The following is a 23602-nucleotide window of genomic DNA, read 5'->3' as shown; positions in this document are numbered from 1 at the left end:
CGTTTACCTTCCCGACGGAGCGGTACCTATTTATCTACTTGCACTTTGACGTGCTTTCGAACTGCTAGGTTGGCAGGAGCAGGGACCGAGCAACGGGAGCTCACCCCGTCGCGGGGATTCGAACCGCCGACCTTCTGATTGGCAAGTCCTAGGTTCTGTGGTTTGTTTTTTTTAAAGATATTTATTAAAGTTTCAAACAAAATTACAATAATAAGAAAAAGATAAGAGAAATGAAAAAAAGAAAAATACAAAAAGCAGAAAAATAAAATAACAATTAAAAACAGATCAGTCTTTCCATATCTTGTCTTTCATTTACTTGTTTCCCTGACCTCCTCACACCTCCCTTTTTTGCATTCCAGTTCAATTAGTTAATTCAGCAAATCCTTTCCAGTCCTAGGTTCTGTGGTTTAACCCACAGCGCCACCCGCGTCCCGATTGATAAAGCCTAGAGTTTAATAATTGTTACTTCAATTCATCCCAGTTCTTTAAACTCTCTAAGAACGTCAAATCAGGCATAGATATCTGCCCCATACGTTCAGCTGTGAATAGAGATGCAAATCATTTGGCTTCTCTGCAATCTTCTTTTACTTCAGCAGATCTTTAACTCCTTTGTTGTCTTTAACCAGCTGTGGACACACTTTGGACTGTATTCTGCTTTTGAAGTACTTAACATATTTTTTATTAATATTTTTAAACAACATAGTGAAATTCTTTAAAATTTCTTTTCTTCTTGCATTTTGTTGTCAAAGTTTGCATTCCTATGAGAAATTGCAGAAGATATTCCTACTGTTTCCTTCCTTGTCTATACCACAGCACAAATGAGATAAATTCTTGCCTCTCTCCAGAACCATCTACACATGCTAGAGAAATTGAAGTAGTAGTGTGGCATTTGGAGTCTTTGGTCTTACTGTAGCCGTTTTTTGTAGCACTCTGGCAGACCTGATTACTAATCAAAGCTTTAGATAATACAGGAATTTATTCAAAATATCTTTCTCATAATCCTTAAATGAGCAGGTGACGTAAGGTCTCAATAATAAGAAAATTGCACATTACTGATGCATATTCTCAGCAGCAGCAATTTGCTACAACTCTCAGACACTTACGCTGAACTAAATGGGGCTTAATGGCTTCTTTCCCTATTATGGAATACACCATTATAGTAGTAATTGTAACTATAAAACATAATTGCTAAATCCATCAGCAAATTTTAGATTTTGGAAATTGCGCGAAATGGTTAAGATTTAGATCATTTGCATTTCCTTCAATAAGAGCCCATATGGTGTAGTGGTTAGAGTGTTGGACTAGGACCTGGAAGACAAGGTTCAAATACTTCTTGTTGACCTATGCAACATAGAACCTAGATGCAGTTTTCTATTTGAGAATATCACTGTGCTAGTGAGCCCTTCTGTCCCCTGGTTCTCATCCCCCTGTGCGGCTTTGCTTCCATGAAAGTTGAACTGAGAGGCACTCATCAAGATTCTGATGCATAGCATATTTTTTATTGCTTGTTCTCAAAGCTGAAAGGAGTAGAGTTTGCATTTCTTAATCCTGGATAACAATACAGTGGTACCTCGGGTTACAGACGCTTCAGGTTACAGACTCTGCTAACCCAGAAACTTTGCTTCAGGATGAGAACAGAAATCGCGCGGCGGCGGCAGCGGGAGGCCCCATTAGGTAAAGTACCTCAGGTTAAGAACAGTTTCAGGTTGAGAACGGACCTCCAGAACGAATTAAGTTCTTAACCCGAGGTACCACTGTAATCTGTTTTATATACTGGTATGGAATACTTCAGGCATATGAATTGCAAAACTTAGTGTACAACTTTGTGTGAACGACACATTATATGTATCAGTACCATCTGCTTGCAAAATGCCAAGTCATCCTTTGAAATCTAACTCCTGCAGAGGCAAGCTGTTTTTACTGCACGAAAGTGATAAATCATATAGTTTTCCAGAGGGGAAAACACACACACAAGCATCTTTTGATGCTTGAAATCATTCTGTCATTGGGCTGAAATTAGTGTTCTTGACTCAGTTTTGGGGGTTGATTATTCCTAATATTTGCAAGTAGTACATTTAGCATTCAAGTTGTAGACCTGACATGAATGCTTAGTTTCTTGTGGAAAACAATGAGCTAGATTTTGTGAGTGGAATTGTCACAGACTCATAGAATTGCAAAGATGGAAGGGACCCTAAGTGTCATCTAATGCAACCTCTTGCAATGGAGGAATCTCAACTAAAGTATCCATGACAGATGACCATCCAACCTCTGCTTAAATACCTTCAGTGAAGAAGGTTCATTGAAGGATTACAACCTTCCGAGTTGTAATCCTCTATGCTTTAAGTTGGATGTAAGAACTGTTGAACTGGGTGAATCTTCTGAATAAAGGTGCATAAGATTCCACTATCAACCTGCTTTTTATAAGCTGTTCTAAAGGTGTGTCTTAGTCTAATTATCACTGTTGTTGTACGCCAAGGGTGACAATAAGGTAGATCAGCATCTACTGGTTTGTCTAACTCTAGCAACAACAGGAAAAAATCTCCCTAAGCCAAAGGTTTTCAACTTTTTTGAGTCCATGGCTCCCTTGACCAACTACATTCTGGCAGCCTCTCACCCTTTTTCAAACACCCTTGCGTTGTTTCCCCTCAGCCTTCTCTCTTTGGGAGTCCTCTGGGCAGCTGCAGCTGCCACCTTTGGTCTCTGAACTGCCTCCCTCTGCCCCAAAGAGAGGTGCTTCCTCACACTGCCGTACAGGGATCTGGGAAGCATCCCCTGACCAGCCCCAGAGGTACCATTCGCCTGAGGAACCTGTAGCCAGGACTGCTGCAACAAACAGCTCTGCAAGCCTTTGGGAGGCAGAGAGGGCATCAGAGGAGGGAGGGAAGGAAAGAGGGACAGAGGCCAGTGGTGCCCTTGGCACCCCTGACTATCATCCGAGTGCCACGGCACACTGGTTGAAAACCACTGTTAAGATAGATTGCTGAAAAAGAAAACTTCACAGGAAACCAGGTGTGGATATTTTTGTGAAAGGATTTGGGAGCTTAGTTCTGGGAGTGCTTGCAAATTCCAGGACTCATTGTGGCCCTTAATTCTTTACTTGGCTAGGTCACTGTTTTGCAGCTGGATCAAATGAATGGACCTTGGATTCTAATGAAAAGACATGGTAGATCCCACAAGCTTGAAGTCCACCCCCCTTGGTGTATGCAGTTCTCCCACTCTGAAGAGCTGAGCAGTGTGATCATATAGTAGTGGAAAACCAGTCAACATTTGCTAACTCTGTGTAAATATAATGTCTTCGCTGTTGTCAACTGCACATGCATTTTTCTTGCTCCATTATGTCATTTCCATAAATAATAGAAAGATGAGGAATAATCTTTCCTCCCTCTTCCAGCATTATTTAATGGACTTGGGGCAAAGGCTCTCTCTCTCTCTCCCGTTTCTCTAATATCTTAGTTGTTTGCGTACGGTGCATTGGATGTTGATGTGTTCCTGATGATGATTTTTTAAATTAATGGAAAGTTTTGTTGAAAATGAGTGGGCAAAACAAAATACTTCTATCTGAGGCTTCTTAATGCTTTAATTGGATTTCTGTCAACACATCTTAGGTCTCCTATGTAATTAGAGATGAGGTGGAGAAGTACAATCGAAATGGGGTAAATGCACTGCAGCTGGACCCAGCGCTAAACAGACTTTTTACAGCAGGCCGAGACTCCATCATCAGGATATGGAGCGTCAACCAGCACAAGGTAAACCAAACACAGAAGCTTTGCTTTAAAAGATGGGCTTAGAATGTTAAATGCAGCCAATCAAGAGTATCTTACACCGTTAAAAGCCACTCTTGTGTTCTATCGACAGACACTGCAAATCATTCTTACCACGTACATTAGCATCTTCATTTTTTTTAGACAAGAAAGCACAGTCACAATAACATTTGCCTAATTTGGTGTAAAATGAAATTCTCTTGTTTGTATTTATATACCCCCTTTCAACCAATTTTGGCTCCCAAAGTGGCTTGCAACTAAAATTCTCAAAGCACAGGTACATTGACAAGTTTCCACTATTGCTGTCCTATTTCTGAAACTGGTTGAGTGACCCATTGCCTCACTCCTTATTTTCTTGTCATCTGCTGTGGTCTTACCAAGCTCCTGGTACCTGGCTAATAGTGAGTTATTCCAGTCCCATCCAGAAAGTGAAGAGACCAGAGGACTTGGGGAGGTGATGCTGGCTAATACTGAAAAGAGCAGTTTCCTTCAAATCCAAAAGGTGTTCTCATTCCCTGGAGTTTTAGCGCATAGCTTTTAAAAATAATTAGAGTGGTTTGTTGAGAGCTAAATTCTGGCTTCTTTCTTGAGCATCCTGAGTGAGATTCACTAACTCAATTATGCTGTTAAAATAATTGCTCTGACCACCCCCACCCTGTCAGAATGATTTTGTTTTTTTGTTTAAGAATCTGGGATACAGTAATAACATACAAGCTATTTTTCTATGCCTGAGCAAGAGAAAATGAAATGTTTGAAAGCAAATTTGTCAAATTTGAGTGATTTCTCCCTCCCCTCCCACTTCTGTAACTGAAATCTGGTGGTGATGCTAGATCATATTAATTATTTTCCTTAATCTAGTAATCTTGGGATCAAAGTTATGGTTCATGATTTGATTTAGTGTTTAATTGCTGCTGCTCTTTTGTATTTTAATTTTAAAATAAGAATTGCTCTGGACACAGCAAAAATGGCCCCATGAAACAGGAGCAAGGACTCACAATGGTTTTTTTTAATTCCAGCAAGACCCTTATATAGCATCTATGGAACATCATACAGACTGGGTGAATGATATTGTACTCTGCTGCAATGGCAAAACGTGTAAGTGCCTTTTAAAACACTAGATGATTCTTTTGAGTTACATGTATATTGGTAAATCCTAATTTATATGGTGTTTTTCAAAGACATGCACTGTCTTAGCAATCTTACAACAACCTTGTGAAGTACCTTAGTAGGTTTATATTCTCCTGCTTTACAAAAGAACTTGAAGTACTGTAGTTTCCAAAAGCTGCTTATCACAGATATAGCAAAGTAAAACATTAATGATGAAATGGCAGAAATATCATAGGAAATTAATTAAAAATCAGTAGGAAAATGCCTGGCACGTGTTTAGTTGGCACCAGGTGCTATGACGGGAGGTGGTCTTGTGGGTCCCATCAGAGGGAGTTCCAGAGCTGTGAATATACCAGCTCTTGTATCATTTCATATGAGCTAAGGTAAAAGGTAAAGGTACCCCTGCCCGTACGGGCCAGCCTTGACAGACTCTGGGGTTGTGCGCTCATCTCACTCTAGAGGCCGGGAGCCGGCGCTGTCCGCAAACACTTCCGGGTCACATGGCCAGTGTGACATCGCTGCTCTGGCGAGCCTGCACCAGCGCACCACACGGGACGCCGTTTACCTTCCCGCTATAAAGCGGTACCTATTTATCTACTTGCACTTTTAAGGGTGCTTTCGAACTGCTAGGTGGGCAGGAGCTGGGACCGAAAGACGGGAGCTCACCCCGCCGCGGGGATTCGAACTGCCGACCATACGATCAACAAGTCCTAGGCACTGAGGTTTTACCCACAGCGCCACCTGCGTCCCACTTCATATGAGCTACTTGCAAGTAAATGGAAATTCTAGTTCTTGAAGGATGGACAGATTCTCTTTGCTACTTCCCACAGAAACATAACCTGTTGTAACTTTTTTTCCTTTGTAGTGATATCTGCTTCATCCGATACTACTGTTAAAGTATGGAATGCACATAAGGGATTTTGCATGTCAACACTAAGGACCCACAAGGTAAGAGGAAGCCTAGAAATGCCATAAATAATAAGTACCGTATTTCTCCGTGTATAACACTAGTTTTTCCCCTAATAATGACAAAAATTAGGGGGCATCTTATACACAGATAGTGCCGAGGCCATTTTCTTAAATCTGAGTCCCCCAAAATAGGGGGCGTCTTATACAGGGGGAAATATGGTAATCACTGCGATTGTCAAATCAGTAGTGCCAGTGTTCTAAAGTGCCTTTTTGTCATATCCATTTACTTATTTTAGGATTATGTGAAAGCCTTGGCGTATGCAAAAGATAAAGAGCTGGTGGCATCTGCTGGGCTGGACAGACAGATATTCCTCTGGGATGTAAATACGCTAACAGCACTGACTGCCTCAAATAACACTGTCACGAGTAAGTACCCAGAGGATTTAAGCTTATGCTGATCTGTGCAAACCATTTTTTACTGCCATGGGGGGGGGGGGGGGAAGGTATTTTGTAACCCCACAACTTTCTGGAGCAATAGTTCACCGCTGAAACAAAATTGATAGAGTAAGCCTTAACAGGCAGTTAGAAATTACTCCTGTCAGCGTTCAAAGGTCAGTTTTTAAACTTAACAATATCAGTTAAGTGATATAAAAGGATATGGTCCGAAGACATGTAAGGCAAAGCTAAGTGGGTCTGGTCAGTACCTAGATGGGTGAGTGCTAGGAATGGCATGTATTCCACCCTGGGTCCCATAATGCAAGAAAGATGAGATATAAATAGAAGGAAGTAAATAAAATGCAAGTCAGTGTTTCCATTAATGACAGGGACACTTCTGTCCTGGAACCTGGACAGAAGTTGCCTACAATGGTTCTGGCTGTAGAAACACAGAGTCTTCATGGGCTTCTGTTTGAGTAGATGCCAGGCCACCTGAGAGTGGGTGAGGTGGGGAAGTTTGTAACAATGTCAAATTCACTTGTTTCAGTGTGTCGTAGTGTCTGTTTACTTATATGGGAGAAAATCAAGTTCTCTGTTGGGATCTTAGCGTTCCCACTGGGGTAAAGGTACAAACTTGTAGCTCTCAGCTATCTTGCCATGTGTGATGAGAATTGACTTTTTAAAACGTTAATTACAGCCCTTAATATACTTTGCTTCTGCAGTATGGTGAAAACACATTGCAGAGGGTATTGCATTGCTCTAACAGCAGCCCAATAGAGCATTTCAAAGTATAGTGTGACCATTATAAAGAGAGGAAATGATGGGCTGAAAAATGTATTTAGGCAGCAAAATGTAAATTCTTAATGCCAAACACTACTTAAATTGGTTACTCCAAGTTCTTGCTCTTTCTTGGTCTGAAATATTCATCCAATATGATGTTTGATTTGTTTTCATTAGCTTCTTCCCTCAGTGGGAACAAAGATTCTATCTACAGTCTTGCCATGAATCAGATGGGAACAGTAATTGTATCAGGGTCCACTGAAAAGGTAAGCAAGACACAGACACACTGGCTTGGTGAAAAGATTGCACACAACTTCTATATAAATTTCAAATCTTTCAGTGTTCCAGTGTCTGAACAGGAATATCTGTCCTGAACAATTATTTTATTAAACATTCCCATACTCTGGGAAGACCGCACTTGATGTTGTTAGGCAGACATTTTGTCTAATCCAACAGAATACTTATTGGAGCTGGAGGGTTTATAATACAGCCTTATCCCACTAAGCTGCTGGAGAAGTTGATCCCATATGCTGGTGCTGAAGTGCCTGCACTTGGTCCTCTTCCTTCTGAAAGTCTTCCTCCAATATAATGGGCTGAGGGGAGTTTAGTAGTTACTGTACAATTGTTATCCCTACACACACACACACACACACACACACACACACACACACACACACACACCAAAATATGTCTGTGGATATCTTTGGGAGAAGGGACGCGGGTGGCGCTGTGGGTAAAAGCCTCAGCGCCTAGGGCTTGCCGATCGAAAGGTCGGCGGTTCGAATCCCCGTGGCGGGGTGCGCTCCCGTTGCTCGGTCCCAGCGCCTGCCAACCTAGCAGTTCGAAAGCACCCCCGGGTGCAAGTAGATAAATAGGGACCGCTTTATAGCGGGAAGGTAAACGGCGTTTCCGTGTGCTGCGCTGGCTCACCAGATGCATCTTGTCACGCTGGCCACGTGACCCGGAAGTGTCTCCGGACAGCGCTGGCCCTCGGCCTCTTGAGTGAGATGGGCGCACAACCCTAGAGTCTGTCAAGACTGGCCCGTACCGGCAGGGGTACCTTTACCTTTTTTATCTTTGGGAGAAGAAAAGGCTAAGGAGTAAATTCTACTCAAATCCGGAACAGAGTCCCTAAGATGGTGGGACGCACCTTGTACACCTTCTGGCAATTCCTGCAGCCAATCTTGTGCCAAATGTATTGCTCTGCTTTCCTTTGGACCACAAGAGGAGTGTCTTGTCATCTGGGCAGCCCAGGACCTCCATGCACACTGCCCAGGCTTGCCCCCTGGAAAGTCACTTCAGTGCTGCTAACACAGCGGTTTGACTTCATTGCCGGAAAAGCACTTATTGTCTCTCGAAACAGACGGATGCCAACATTGTACATGTACATGCACATAAACACCCACAGAATAGTAGTCGTTTAGAAACTATTGAGGATGACATCTTGCTGACCCCTGCTGCCTCCAGTTAAGGATAAGAAACCTTTTTCTGCTATAGGATTCCATTCCATTGCGGGAGAGCTTCTGGGGGCCTCATGCCAGTGGTGGGTGAGGCCAAGCTGTGCAGATCATTGAATGTGAAACTCTTACCTATGGACATTATGCTACATTCTAGGCACACTTTCTACACCTGCCCACCCATCTCTCCATCTAGGCAAGCAGGAGGCATCATCATAGTTGGTTTTCAAGCAAGGCAAAAGCAATTGAGTAGGGCATGGAGCTGGACCCGTGATGGTGTGGCATATTGAGAGCCCCACATTCTGTCCCCAGGCCTGAGGTTCCCCACCTCTGTCACAGTAGGAGGCCATCTAGCAGAACCCAACTATTCTTTCTCTCCCCTACCTCCCAGGCATTGGGAATCATGAGGCTATTATTTCGGGTGGTGCGGAGCCTGCCATTGTTGTACAGTCATACCTCTTGTTACGTTTGCTTCCGTATACGTTTTTTCAGGTTGCGTCCCGTGGCGACCCGGAAGTACCAGAAAGGGTTACTTCCGGGTTTCGCCACTCGTGCATGCGCAGACGCGCAAAATGACATCCTGCACAGAAGCGGCGAATTGTGACCCGGGTTGCATTCCTTTCAGGTTGCGAACGGGGCTCCGGAACGGATCCCGTTTGTAACCAGAGGTACCACTGTACTTTCTAAAAGAGTCAAAGAGTCTGGTGCCTGTTCAAGAAACTTAAATTGAATCGGCTTTGGTTTGAAGGCCCTTTAAAAATTGGGAAATGAGTTTGGATCACAATACCATTGTAATATATCAGAGTTCTCCCCCCTCAACAGGTATTAAGGGTCTGGGATCCAAGAACCTGTGCAAAGCTTATGAAACTCAAGGGGCACACAGACAATGTTAAAGCTTTGCTATTGAACAGAGATGGCACACAGGTATGCATTTGATATCATATTACTATGAAGGCTACTAGCTGTACGGGGAAGATTTCTCTCTGTGTTGCAATAATATCCTCTCAGCCCTTTGCGTTGCTTATTCCGCAAGATCGGCTTGTGAGTTCTTAATAAGAAATGTGTTGAAACAAACACAATGCATTTTTGTTTCATATTTGAGCAAATATCAACTGTAATTAAATACTTTGCTAGAACCAACAAGCTAAAATGGGGGGGTTAAAAAAAGAATTGTTTGGCATGGATAAGTTTTTTGTGTGCGTTATTTCTGTTGTAAAATGAAACTGTAACATTCTATAGGGAAAACAGATTGAACGGAAGGAAAACTGGACTTGCATGTTGACTTTAGAGAGCTAAACATTTACTCACTGTTTATTGGATATGTAATTGTTTTAAATTGAACAACCATTCTTGTTACAGTGTCTTTCTGGCAGCTCTGATGGGACTATCAGACTCTGGTCCCTTGGTCAGCAGAGATGTATAGCTACATACAGAGTCCACGATGAGGGTGTATGGGCACTTCAAGTCAATGAAGCCTTCACTCACGTATATTCAGGTGGAAGAGACAGAAAGATATACTGTACAGATCTACGAAATCCTGATATTCGGGTGCTCATTTGTGAAGAAAAGGCACCTGTCCTTAAGGTAATATACATAACCATTCCCCCCCCCCCCAATCTACATCTTGGTAAAACTTACTATCAGTAGAGCTGCAACCTCCTTTTTCCCCATCAGATACAGCTTGACTGTTCTGGGTGGCAGTTGTAGAAAAGCATAATACAACTTGGGACATCATTTGTGGAGAGGGCGTAGTTATTATTATTTATTCAGTTTGTATACCGCCCTTCATCCATAGGTCTCAAGGCAGTCCACAGCATAAAAACACAAAATAAATAATAAAAATAAGAACAACGAAACAGTAACCCCTCTCTTCCACCTCCCACAAACACTTTAAAAAGGGTTGAGGATGTTAATCAGCCAAAGGCCTGGTTAAAGAGGAATGTTTTCGCCCGCCACCTAAAGGTGTATAATGAATATGCCAGCCAAACTTCCCTGGAGAGAGTATTCCACAAATGGGGATCTTCCTCACTGTTGGCATCTGTAAGAAGATGAGACATAAACACTGGGCATTTTTTAACATAAATGTGGTGGATTAATATTTTTTTATGAGAAATGTTGTTTTATTTATATAGCTTTTTGGCTTAAATGTAGACTATTATTTTTCTAAATTTGGATATGTTAACTTCTGTAACTTAATAACAAGGCCAACCTTTGGACGTGTTCCACAATACTTCAACCACTTACCATCCATAGAGTAATGACAGTGTACAACCAAACTAGAAATACAGGGTTGCTGAAATCTGCTCAGTCTTCGGAAAACACATCTAGAAAGTAAAGCTTTATTAAAAAATACCATGCCGCCCTCTGAGATGGAGCCTTTATCTCTGTGAGATGGGTTGTCAATTTTAAGGAAGATAAGCAGGAACCTATAGTAGGTGTTAGAACAGTACTGTGTGTTGTGATAAATCTCATCTGTAAATTCAGTTTTTAAATACATCTGTACACTATGCGTATAGAAACCTGACACCTGAATTTCAAAAGCAAATTTGCCAATTGTACTGGAACTGTTGCTTTTTTTATTTTATTTTAATCTGAAGCCTAGTTCTGCCCTGGGTTCTGTTCCTTCTTACTCCTAGTGAAACATGTGGCCCCTTTCAGCACTAAAATTCTATGATGCTATGTTCCACTTGGTATAAAGGAGCATACTGTTTATTGTATGGGTGTGCACCAATAGAAAGATGATGTAACACTTCTCATTTCTTGATTGTTCAGATGGAGCTAGATCGATCAGCTGACCCTCCTCCAGCCCTCTGGGTTGCAACAACAAAATCATCTGTGAATAAGTGGGTAAGAAATGAATTAAACCTGTGCAAATTTACATATGCCCAGTTGTGCATAGTTGATCCTTCCTTGATAATCTTGGGAAGCTCACTTGAGCAAAGTTGTAGAATCCCTCATCTATAAATGGAACTCTCTCCATTCTACCAAAATATACATGCATCCATCACTGGACAATATCCAGTGTTGGTCAAACTCACAAGTGGACCCGTTTAAATAAGTGGCCTACTTTGAGGCTAACATTAGATATTACCTACTGACTCTTCTGCTTTAAGCACTTTGCATAGAAGAGTGTGGCATGAGTGAAGCTTGCTGCTTCTGCCTTCTGGACCAGTTTTGCACCTTGATTCATCCGGTCCTCTACTTGTGGCCCTGTGTTGTCCGAATATTTGTAGTTTTTTTTCACAAGGGCCATCATGGAAATTGGACAAATAGTTTCCCTAAGGTGGAGAAAGATACTTTGAAGAAGGGGGCATAGGCCATGTTGTGTAGTGGAATCTAATTATGATCCTTTTACTTCTCCCCTTGCTTTCATTTTATTTATTTTTTAGACTTTGAAAGGAATTCACAACTTTAGAGCTTCCGGGGACTATGACAACGACTGTACCAACCCAATCACACCCCTTTGTACACAGCCTGACCAAGTTATTAAAGGTGCGATTAACACTGGGGGAATTACTTGAAAGTAGTGCTTTGGGGCTGGCAGAGGCAGCAGGGGGCAGAGAAAGAAACAGTACTTGATCCAGATTTAATCTTTCTGCAAAATCTTGTGTAAATGGTCAATCTGTTCCTTTAAGCATCGGGGCTTTTGTCACCTACATTGGTTGGGACTAAGCAAAGGGGGCTAGAGAGTCCTGCAAAGTACAGAAGTGCGGCTCTTCGACATTTGGGTCCTGTCAGGCAGAAACTATCACCATGACTAATGAGAACCTTGTTTTGTTTTGTGTGTCTCCCTACCACCATCACCACCACTTTAAAGTAAAAACTTGCCAATTCAGGAATCCAGGCCTAGGCACCTGGTACTGCACCCAGACTCCATATAAAATTCTGCATGGTGCTTCCAGAGATGCAGAATATTAATTATTCCTGTTCCATCTGAGTAATGAAAAATTAAAAACAATTCAAAATGGCACCTTCCTTTTTTGCTTTCGACTGATCCTTTCCCACGCAGGCTTTCTGTGTGTCTTTCTGTGTTACACACTTATACAGGCTGAGAGATCTGCATGGATGGTCTGATTTACTTGGGTTCCCCCTCCCTTTCTTTTTTCTTTTTCCCTAGGGGGTGCTAGTATTATTCAGTGCCACATTCTCAATGACAAAAGACACATATTAACCAAAGACACAAACAACAACGTGGCGTACTGGGACGTGTTGAAGGTAGGTGCCTGGTCAAATATGTGTGATTAAGGTAAGGTAAAGGTACCCCTGCCCGTACGGGCCAGTCTTGCCAGACTCTAGGGTTGTGCGCTCATCTCACTCTATAGGCCGGGAGCCAGCGCTGTCCGCAGACACTTCTGGGTCACGTGGCCAGCGTGACAAGCTGCATCTGGCGAGCCAGCGCAGCACACGGAACGCCGTTTACCTTCCCGCTGGTAAGCGGTCCCTATTTATCTACTTGCACCCGAAGGTGCTTTCGAACTGCTAGGTTGGCAGGCGCTGGGACCGAACGACGGGAGCACACCCCGCCGCAGGGATTCGAACTGCCGACCTTTCGATCGGCAAGTCCTAGGCGCTGAGGCTTTAACCCACAGCGCCACCCTATGTGTGATTAGGTTGTCTTATATTAACTGCTTCTTCATATACAGTGGATTCATGTTTACCGTGTAGCTTTGGTTGGTAGATCCCCTTTAGGATGCTGCTTTGGAAGAACAAAAAGGCCCTTTGGGGTGGGAACATCTTTTACAGCTGGTTTTTGGCCATTTTTTATAGTTCATGCTTCTTCATAGCTCTCCATTAGCTTTTGTAAAAAGAGAGGTACTTCCTGATTGAATCAATAAACTCATTAATCCCTTGCTTAAAAACAGAAGCTCTAAATTATCTTAGAGCACATTTCTTCCTTTCTCCTTCAAAAAACCACTGTTCCAACCTATCAGGCAGTAAATTACTGCTGAGCAAGTTCCTGGAGAAAGGTCAGTAGCGATGCCTCTTATAGCAGTAATTTACAGTAACTGCTAGAGTGTTTTAAGAGAGCTAGTTTTCCTTGCTTTTTCTTGAAGCCCCATTGGGTGTGTATTTTAAAGAAATTGGAAATGTGTGGCTGTATCAATCTGTATCACTCAATTGACAGCAAGGCGGCTCCATCAGGGGAACTTGGGTGGGGGAAAGGAATTTTGTTTTTTAATAATAATTTTTATTAACAGGCGAATCAAATCACATTACTTCCAAATTATACAGCCAAATTTTTTAATTTTGTTGGGGGTACCCATACTTCAAGCTCGAAACGGGGGTCCAAGCATCACTTATGTTGCTGCTTTAGTTAAACAGTTCTATCCAGTTCTGTCCAGATAGTCTCTTTATTACTTTCTTCATCTTCTTGTTGTTATCATATAATCCTTTCTTTGCGATCTCTGATAATCTTCACAAGCGGTTGGAGACAAACGTCCTTTGTGTGGGTTTTACACTCTCCAAGAATCATATCACTTAGGAACAGACACCATTCCACTCTTCCGTAATAAATTTATCCTCGGTCTGTCCTTTAATTCTCCAGGCTTGCCAGTATATCAAAATATCAGGAGGGCTCTGCCAGGTTAGATCACATTCCAGTCATGATTCACATTCCAATGATCCTGGTCCTCCTCCCCCCGTCTTTCTTAGACAAGCCTGTCTTAGCGAGACGCCATTTAAAACTGCGTCATAGAATTTTCCTCCGTTCTCCTTTGTTTACCAATTATCTCTTTGATCTATAATTCAGTCCACACAGTTCTTGAATTCCTGCTTGTGATTAATATAAAATGCCACAAACTTCTTTCTGGGGTGGAGGGTTATTAATACTCACATAAGGCAAAGAAAAGAAAAGTTTTTTTCCTCCACCCCCCTTCCGTTTCACTCCGAAACATACCAGTCTCTTGATGGTGGTTCATCACTTGATTTATTTATCCCATCCGTCGCTCCAGTCACAGAGGTCCATTAATCAGCAGTCCTATCTCCCAAATTTCGCTTGATGTACCGTATTTTTCACCCTATAGGACGCACCGGCCCATAGGACGCACCTAGATTTTGGGGGCGGGGAATAAAGGGGAAAAATTTTATTTCCTCCCCCCCCCCAGGCGCGGGGCTGGAGCGGGGGAAGCCCGAGCTTCCCCCTCCCCCAGCCCCCAGAATGGGACCCAGAGTGATGCCCAAGCTGCGTGCAGCTTCGGCATCGCTCTGGCAGCTTGGGGGCTGAGGGGGGGGGAAGCCAGAGCTTCCCCCTCCCCCAGCCCCCAGAACGTGACCCAGAGCGATGCCGAAGCTGCGTGCAGCTTTGGCATCGCTCTGGGAGCTTGCGGGGCTGGGGGAGGGGGAAGCCCTCCACCAGCCCCCAAACCAGGTCGGGAGACAGCGGGATGGCGCGCTGTGCCTCCCCGCTGTCCCCCGAGTTTGCAGGGCTGGCGACCAGGAGGAGCAGGCTTCTCCCCCCTGCCAGCCTTCTAACCAAGTTGGGGGACAGCGGGATGGCGGCGTTCCGCCTCCCCACTGTCCCCCGAGCTTGTGGGGCTGGCGGTGGGGCTCTCCAGGCTTCACGAAAGCCTGCATTCGCCCCATAGGACGCACACACATTTCCCCTACATTTTTGGAGGGGAAAAAGTGTGTCCTATAGGGCGAAAAATACGGTATGTGCTTTAGCTTCTTTCCAATTATATGTTTCCAATTATATTTGCGAGCTAAAGCAAACCCGGGCGCTGATTGGAGACGGCGTCAGGAAGAGCCGACTTCACCGAGGGCTGTGCCAAGTGACCGGGGGAATTTTGATCCATTGCTCTCTTTCCCCCCCCAAAAAAAGCTCAACAAATTTGGTCAATCCAATGGGTAGATCACTGCCGGTTTATTTATGTGGGAGTAGATCACAGTCTCTTGGAAGTAGGGCATGTACCTGCTCTAAAACTATTTTGAAGGATTGCGGACCCGACTTCAAAAGGTTTATGGACTCAGAGGGCTGCAAGGGAGTGGAAGAAATGTTGAAAGCTGCTTTCCTCCCCATTCCTCTAATGGAGCTCTTTGCTATTGGTCTGAGTGGCGCAATTGGATGCAACTCATAATAAACATGAGAGCTCATTCAAAACAAACTCTTTTCCAGGGAGTGCAAGTTTGTTGATGATATGTGGTACATCTTTGCTGCATAACCTTTTCTGTTGTGGTTGTCTTACATACAGGCATGTAAAGTAGAAGACCTTGGGAAAGTGGACTTTGAAGAAGAAATTAAGAAAAGGTTTAAAATGGTTTACGTGCCAAATTGGTTTTCAGTAGACTTAAAAACTGGGGTAAGGCACTCTTTAATTAATTTCAGTGTTGTTGAGGCGATTTATATTTCATCCTTCGTTTGGAGCTCACGGCCATATATACAATATATAGACAGCCACAATGTAATTTTTAGAACAGCCCTGTGTGGTGCATTGGGCTGAGACATTGTGGTTAGGAGACTGTGGGCCTAATTAGGCTCGGCAAGGGTCTTACACACCTTTTAAAAAGGACTCCTACTGGATAAGGTCAAAGGCCCATGTAGTTTAGCATACTGTTCTCACATTCACCACCCGGGTGCCCCTGGGAAGCCTGCAAGCAAGACATGAGCACATCAGCTTTCTCTCCTCTTGTGATACCCAGCATTTGCTATACCGAGACACGCTGCTGAGAGTGGAGGTGGAATATAGCCATCATGCCTAGTAGTCAGTGATAGCCTTGTCCTCCATGAATATTTTAAAGCCACCCAAGTCGATGGTGTACGCTACATCCTGGAAGACAGAATTTCATAGTTGAACTGTATGCTTTGTGAAGGAAGTACAGTCGTACCTTGGAAGTTGAAGGGAATCCGTTCCGGAAGTCTTTTCAACTTCCAAAAGGTTTGGAAACCAAAGTGCGAAGCTCCTGCAGCCAATTGGAAGCTGCCGAAGCCCCGTTGGATGTTCGGCTTCCAAATATAGATCACAAACCAGAACAATCATTTCTGGGTTTGCAGCGTTCAGGAGCCAAAACATTCGAGAACCAAGCTGTTTGAAAACCAAGGTACGACTGTACTGTCTTCTGTCTGTCCTGAATCTTGCAGCGTTCAGCTTAGTTGGATGTTCCCAAGTTCTAGGGAGAGGGAGAAAAACTTCTCCCAATCCACACTATACATAATGTTAAAGTAAAAGGTAAAGGTACCCCTGCCCATACGGGCCAGTCTTGACAGACTCTAGGGTTGTGCGCCCATCTCACTCTATAAGCCGGGGGCCAGCGCTGTCCACAGACACTTCCGGGTCACGTGGCCAGCGTGACAAGCTGCATCTGGCGAGCCAGCGCAGCACACGGAACACCGTTTACCTTCCCGCTGGTAAGCGGTCCCTATTTATCTACTTGCACCCGGAGGTGCTTTCGAACTGCTAGGTTGGCAGGCGCTGGGACCGAGCAGCGGGAGCGCACCCTGCCGTGGAGATTCGAACCGCCGACCTTTCGATCGGCAAGTCCTAGGCGCTGAGGCTTTAACCCACAGCGCCACCCGCGTCCCTTATACATAATGTTACACATCTCTTATCATGTGCTCCTGGGCTCTCCGTTTTTTTCAAAACAGTTACTTCAATTTTAAATATATGAAATTGGATTATGCATATTGTATACATGTGTTTCCTCCAAGAGGAAGGGACAAAATGTCTAGGTGCACACAAAAAATGTGTGTGTTTTAAATGAAGCAGAGGTTGAAGTTGTGTGCAGATACCAGTTTGCAATCTGATGTTCAAGACAGTCCTTGAGGAAGAGCGGTGGTTTGAAGCACATTGGTCATATGCCTTTGGTTTGAGATGGTAGTTCTCTTGAATGTAACTAAATATAATCAAGTACCTCTTTGGAGTCTGCATTGTTAGTTCCAAAAGGTGTGCCAAATTCCTTACACAAGCATTTTTTAATCTCAAAACTTCCTTATCAAATCACCTGTCAATCACTATAATAGCATTTTTCATTCGGGTTTAAACTGGGCTACAGAGGAAGATCCTTGCCAAAAGCAAGGCTTGACATCACTTCCCATCATCTTCCCTCTCACTTCTGGCAGGGATTGGAGGACCAATCCCCATGGGATTGATAATGTCTTTGTTTTTTATTTTCAGCAGCATTAGAGTTTGAAACCATTTCTTTTGTTGTTCGCAGTTGAAAATGAGGCACACATTTGTTTGAGAATTTGTATTTAGCATGTTGATGAATACTAATTACTGTGGAAATGTAGTGAGCAACTGTTCAAAGATCTTGCTGTATGGTCTTGTAAAACTAATACACAGATACTAATGTAATGATGAGATGACAGATGTTGTCATCTGCATGTAATCCTTGTATAATCAAAGTGTGCTTGTCAAAGTTTTCTGTAGGTTTGAATGTGTAGGTTTTGTTCTTAATACAGTATTCATACCGCATTCCTCCCAACGGTCTTGTTTTGACAGATGTTGACAATTACTTTAGATGAGAGTGACTGCTTTGCAGCTTGGGTCTCAGCAAAAGATGCTGGGTTTAGCAGTCCAGATGGCTCTGATCCAAAATGTGAGTGTGCGTTGACATTATTTCATTAAACAACAAAACTCCTTGTACCTTACCATGTTTCTGAAAAGTGTATATAAACCTATTTGGCGATCTCCCTATGCCCCGTCAAATGCTCGAGAGATTTTTCCTTTTTCTTTTTAATTCAGACTTCTTGCTGTGGCAGTTTGTGTTGGCTTGGTTTTCTTTGGAAACTTAATTGCCTAGCCTGTCTTGGTCCACAGTTCTGCGCTACTTGTAGCAGTGTAATCTGCGAGACTGTCACTAGCTCATCCTCTGCATGGACTGGAAATTTGGGGTGATATTCAATGAACTCATTCCATAAGCTCAGGGATTTACACGTCACCCCCTCTTCCCCCCGTGTGTGTCCAGTGCTCTCCCCAAATCTGCTCCAGACGGTTGGGGGAACCCCCTGAACAGATTTAGTGGGGAGGAGGGAGGAGGGAGGAGGAAATCTGTTGCACAAGCATATATCCTTCTGCTGGTGGAGTGAGTTAATTAGCACTTCATTGGATACAAGCCATTACCCTGATCTTGCAGGCAAACCAGTTTGCAGTATCAGTACTTCAGTTTTCGACAAGTGCCCTTCAATGAAGGCTCCTTTTGAGCTTTCAGTTAGAAAGGATGAACCAAGGTCCAGATCCAAAGAGCTACCTCAGTGCATACAAGGACCTGAGCCCGTCCTGTGGGTTTGCCTCTTTGTATAGCAAAGTCCTGTGCTGTATCATAAACCTGCTTTTGAAAGTTCCCTCGGTTTCCAAAGAGGTTTACGTTGGGAGGGGCTGTTTTTCTGTCCAGAAAAACAAGGCAAAAACAGCCCCCATGGGTATGTGGAACCAGCTGCATGGTTCTTTGGATGGCAGCCTTAAAATGTTTGTAACTAATACTAATAACATGCTAGGTTTTTTAATTAAAAAATTCATTTCTAACTTTTATAAATATCGGTGACAAATTCTTGTTTTCTTTCCCTTCTGTGTTACAAAATGCAGTGAACCTGGGAGGGCTCCTACTGCAAGCTCTCTTAGAGTATTGGCCTAGAACCCACATCAATCCTATGGATGAAGAAGAAAATGAGATGAACCATGGTGAGTGATTCTTTGTGCTGCATGGAAAGGTTAGACTTCCCTTTTTCTTAGCATATTGGAAATGCCTTCCTGTACATATAGTAAGCTTTGATACGTAAATACGGAGTATAATCCACATCTGATCCTACTAGCAAGAGAAAAGGTAGCTGGGTGCCAGTTCTCGGTCCAGCTTTGTCGCTGGAGACCTAGATAGCCCCAGTGGCTAGAAGCACTTTTCACCAGCTGCAACTGGTATGACAGCTTGGCCACAGCAGTTTTTGTGCAGTGGTTAATTCAGGATTGGATTACTGCACCGTGTTCTATGCGAGGCTTCCCTTGCGCTTGATCCGGAAGCTGCTGTTAGTGCAGAATGCTGCAGCATGGTTGCTAACAGGGGTGAGATCCTGCCAGCATATGAACACATCCGCTCAGAGACCTGCCCGTTTGCTTACAGTTCAAGGTTTTACTATTAGTATATAAAAGCCCTTGGACCAGTTTACTTGCGATATCACTTTATCTTATATATACCCAATTGACTGCTTCATTCTGCAGAACTGACACTAGTTGTGGGTGCCACATAATACTTGTTCCACCTTTGTAAGAAATTGATCTTTTAGTGTAGCGGTGCCTGCACTTTGGAACTCCCTTCATACTCCTTTCAGCTCCTGCTAAAAAAAAATGTTCAGGCAAGACTTTCCAGATATGTGTGCTAATCTGGTTTTAGCCGACCCTTGGTTTTATTTTATTTTAATGTTTTAATTGGTTGTTTTTAACTGTTTTTGCTCATAATTTTGTTTTATTCTTTTTGTAGATTGCTTTGAGGCTTTAAGCAGTGCATAAATCTTGTAAAGTAAAAAAAATGAAACAAATTTCAAAAATCTCTTGGGGTGAAGAAAATGGAACATGCTTGTTTTGAACTGAATTACTACTGTATGGTCTTATTACTGTGTGGTCCATTTCTCCCCTTCCTATAATAGTGAACGGCGAGCAGGAGAACAGAGTACAGAAAGGAAACGGATACTTCCAAGTGCCACCGCACACGCCAGTTATTTTTGGCGAAGCTGGAGGACGCACTCTGTTTAGGTACAAAAATTCTGAAAAAGAATTCTGGGGAAGTTGGGGTGGAGAGGGGAGCACGTCTGCCGTCTCGTGTTTAGGTTGCTGGCTTATTGGTTGTAAACCGTGTGGCAGGATTTGAAAAAGCAAATGATGAGAAAACTTGAATTCTTTGGTAGTGCGACTTAGTGACAGTGCCATGACTCCAATCTCACCTCTGCCATTCGATGGCCTTAGGGAAGCCACAGACAGTCAGCTTGTCCATCTGCCCTAGGGGATCTGTGTTCACAAGGTTGTTGTAAGGACCACTAAGAAAATATATAATAAGCAGCGTTACCTTTTAAACCCAAAGCAATTTGATTGTCAAGGGGCGCTTCCCTCTCTTCAAATGTCCTTTATTCTCTCTGCATATAAACGGTGAAGGAGCAGGGTGTGTTTTCATAAATTGTCTCAAGGAGTTTAAACGCTTTATTAAGATATTGTTCATGGTGCCATCCCAAAGGCTCACACCCTTTCTCACTACACAAGAAGTCAAGAATGAGTTCTCCTCCTGTGCTCCCATGTCAGAAGGCAGACCATTCCTAACGAGGTAAGAAGTGGCCCCAAACACTCTCTCCCCCCAATCGTCTTGACACCTAATTGGAGATCAGCGGCTTTCAGCCTCCTAGGAAGCAATTTTTCCCTCTCTCCTATGATATACTATTTCTCATCCGCCCAATTTGTGCGGTGGGGAGAACCCCTTAATTCCCTCCCCAAGCAGTAGGAGAGGCATGGGAATTAGTTTGCCTCTCAGTGGCCACCCCCCTCTGTAGCAGGAGCCATGAAGGGATATCCTAGGAAAGCAAGTTGTCACTGGAAGGGCTTTCAGCGGCAAGGCTGATCAGCTAATAAGCTAATGGTCTGGACTTGCTCACTGCTCCAGAGAGCTCCCAGCTGGCAAAAGTTAGTAAAGGTAGTAGATGAGAATACTTGATCCAGATCCCAGTGGGGTGGATCCCATCAGGAAAGGAGAAGAAGGCAGAGGGGAGCCAAGGTTTTATCCATTCATTAGCATCTCTGTCCATTCTGCTGCATTGAAGAAGGGGGGCTATTCTATTAAGGAGTGCTACCCTTTTGGTTTTTGTGATCAAAAGCTAGTCTGTCCCACTGAAGGATTGTCACAGGAGAATATTGATTCATTTATTTTTGGGGTTTTTTTGCATGCCCTGCTTGGCTACTTATTTATTTTAGGACTTCCTGGGGATATCTTATTCATCTTTAACTGTTGGTTTTTGTTTTGTCTCTTACACTGGTACCTAGCCATGAAGATGAACTTTAGGTGCAGGCTAACAGTTGAAGAATTCCATAGGCTCTAAGAAGCCAAAATTAAAATCTGTGGAGTGGGACCCTTCCTCCCTTCTTGATACCACATTTTATGTGCTGTCTTCTTACATACCACAGGAGTTAACCCATTCCTGACCAGGAAGGAAAATACATGATTAGACTTAACCTTGCTCTTTGTCCTAAAAGTTGACGTCCCTTCAAGGTATTGTAGTAAGATGAGGCAGTTGGTAGTTTTGGACTGGACTTAGCCTGTGCTAAGGAAGCGAATTCAGACATGTAACTTAAAGCGTTCCCAAGTATAATTCAATGCAGGACATGTGCCACTAGCTTCAGGCACAAATTCATCCCAGTATATCTTAAAACACATTTGCCTTTGTCTATCAGACTATATACCTTGTTACTTCCAATGGTATTTCCTTGTTTTCATACACTTGCTGTTGGTTTTTGTGCAGAGATGACATCTTAAAGGATTCTTTCCCACCCACCTTCATTAATCTATCAATGTACCACGTTTTGAAACTCTTTCCAATTAGGTTGCTATGTCGGGATTCTGGGGGTGAGACTGAATCCATGCTCCTTAACGAAACAGTGCCACAATGGGTAATTGACATCACTGTGGATGTAAGTTTCTCTTCAATATTCCAGAGTTGCAGGAAAGAGAGAGAGAAAATCTAGAGCAGCCTTCGCTAAGCTGGTTTTGGACTACAACTCCAGTGGGGCTGGTGGGAGTTGTAGACCAAACTGGTGTAGAGTTTTGCTCTTAATTAAAAATAAAATAAAAAATTGGCTGTTAAGAGCCACATTTCTGTTTCAGGTACGTGGAATATGCTGAGAGCATTTTGCAAGTTTAAAAATGATTCGTCTTATTTACAGCTTTAGTTGTGATTTTATTTCTCTTGTTTCCTTATCCGAAAGTAAATAAAATGATTTCAATTGCTGAGTTGCGCTTAAGCTGGCAGGAATGCTACTGAAATTTCTCTTGTGACTAACTAAGGCAGTGAAACATCGTTTAGTTTTAGCTATAAAAAAACCCAACAAGCTGGGGAACAATGACATAGAAAATTCATGCAAATGAGAAGATTAATTTATCATTTAAGGAGTAAGTAAATGTGTTTGTTACAGTTTCTGCTTTTTTATTTTGTAGAAGAATATGCCAAAATTTAATAAGATTCCTTTCTACCTCCAACCTCATTCCTCTTCTGGAGCAAAAACGTTAAAGAAGTAAGTATATAAAATAAATCACAAAACTGCTCTTGGCTTCCAGGAGCATGGAATAATGAGCCACAATCGGCTAAGACTTCATGTCTCCACCACAAATACACTTTGTTTCCACAGGGATCGACTGTCAGCCAGTGACATGTTGCAAGTTAGGAAGGTGATGGAGCATGTTTATGAAAAAATAATAAATCTGGACAATGAATCTCAGACAACTAGCTCTTCCAATAATGAAAAGGCCGGGGAACAAGAAAAAGAGGAGGACATTGCTGTTTTAGCAGAAGAGAAAATTGAACTTCTGTGCCAAGACCAGGTATCCCCATTGCTTACCTTTCTGATGGATTTAAGAATTCAGTGGAGTGGACACAACTTTGTACCCCATTCTGAGTTCCTTGGAAGGAAGGCAGGATATGTTGGCTGGGGGGGGGGGCAGGTCTTGAAGTCCTATGAAATGATTTTGGGGAAGAAGAAAAGCCGGGGTTGTGTTTGTGGCATTGGAGCACATAACCTGTCACATCCTGAGAATTCAAAAACGGGCTCAAGCCAAAACAGGTTCGCTTTTGTCCTGAATTAACTGTGTTGTCTCCCAGTGGTTGAAATTATCAACTGCTCCAGGGTGGGAGAAGATTCTCCGGTGGGTACCAACACCTCACTTTGCATGTCTTCTTGCAGTAGAGAGCCTCAACCATCAAGTGGGAGGAAACGACCCAAAAAGGGGTTCCCTGGCAAATTCCCTCTTGTAAAATTAATTTGGAGTCCCAAAGGCACTCAGAGAACTGCTTTGAAATCCTCAGTTAGAGTTCCTTGGTCTCACACAAGTTGTTAGTTAACAAGGTGTGGTGTGTGACAGCCCCCGTCAGTACATTTCTCATACTTCAAAGTATTTTCATTTAGTTGCGTGCTTTAAAAACGATGGTTCATCTTCCTTGGCTGCCATGATGCAAGTTCCATTTTGAATAAGGTG

The 23602-nt window shown here is 43.1% G+C and overlaps 1 protein-coding gene across 2 annotated transcripts in view; it reads left to right on the top strand.

Moving 5' to 3' along the window:
• Window positions 1-23602, top strand: part of WDR48 (WD repeat domain 48) — a 34021-nt gene that overhangs the window by 4426 nt on the left and 5993 nt on the right. The window contains exons 2-19 of one of the 2 annotated variants that reach the window (XM_077936711.1): window positions 3606-3746; window positions 4778-4856; window positions 5734-5816; window positions 6074-6203; window positions 7170-7258; window positions 9272-9373; window positions 9809-10033; window positions 11222-11296; window positions 11839-11941; window positions 12567-12664; window positions 15640-15747; window positions 17887-17983; window positions 18970-19065; window positions 20022-20127; window positions 20603-20689; window positions 21957-22044; window positions 22568-22644; window positions 22759-22951. In XM_077936711.1, coding sequence (XP_077792837.1) covers window positions 3606-3746; window positions 4778-4856; window positions 5734-5816; window positions 6074-6203; window positions 7170-7258; window positions 9272-9373; window positions 9809-10033; window positions 11222-11296; window positions 11839-11941; window positions 12567-12664; window positions 15640-15747; window positions 17887-17983; window positions 18970-19065; window positions 20022-20127; window positions 20603-20689; window positions 21957-22044; window positions 22568-22644; window positions 22759-22951 — 1977 coding nt within the window. The remainder of the gene's footprint in view (window positions 1-3605; window positions 3747-4777; window positions 4857-5733; window positions 5817-6073; window positions 6204-7169; window positions 7259-9271; window positions 9374-9808; window positions 10034-11221; window positions 11297-11838; window positions 11942-12566; window positions 12665-15639; window positions 15748-17886; window positions 17984-18969; window positions 19066-20021; window positions 20128-20602; window positions 20690-21956; window positions 22045-22567; window positions 22645-22758; window positions 22952-23602) is intronic. The other variant, XM_028749890.2, reaches the window with a different exon arrangement.

The sequence above is a fragment of the Podarcis muralis genome, chromosome 12, assembly GCF_964188315.1.
Source record: "Podarcis muralis chromosome 12, rPodMur119.hap1.1, whole genome shotgun sequence".
Classification (NCBI taxonomy): Eukaryota; Metazoa; Chordata; class Lepidosauria; order Squamata; family Lacertidae; genus Podarcis; species Podarcis muralis.
The sequence above is the reverse complement of the archived record's forward strand: the minus strand, read 5'-3'. Positions and strand labels throughout refer to the sequence as shown.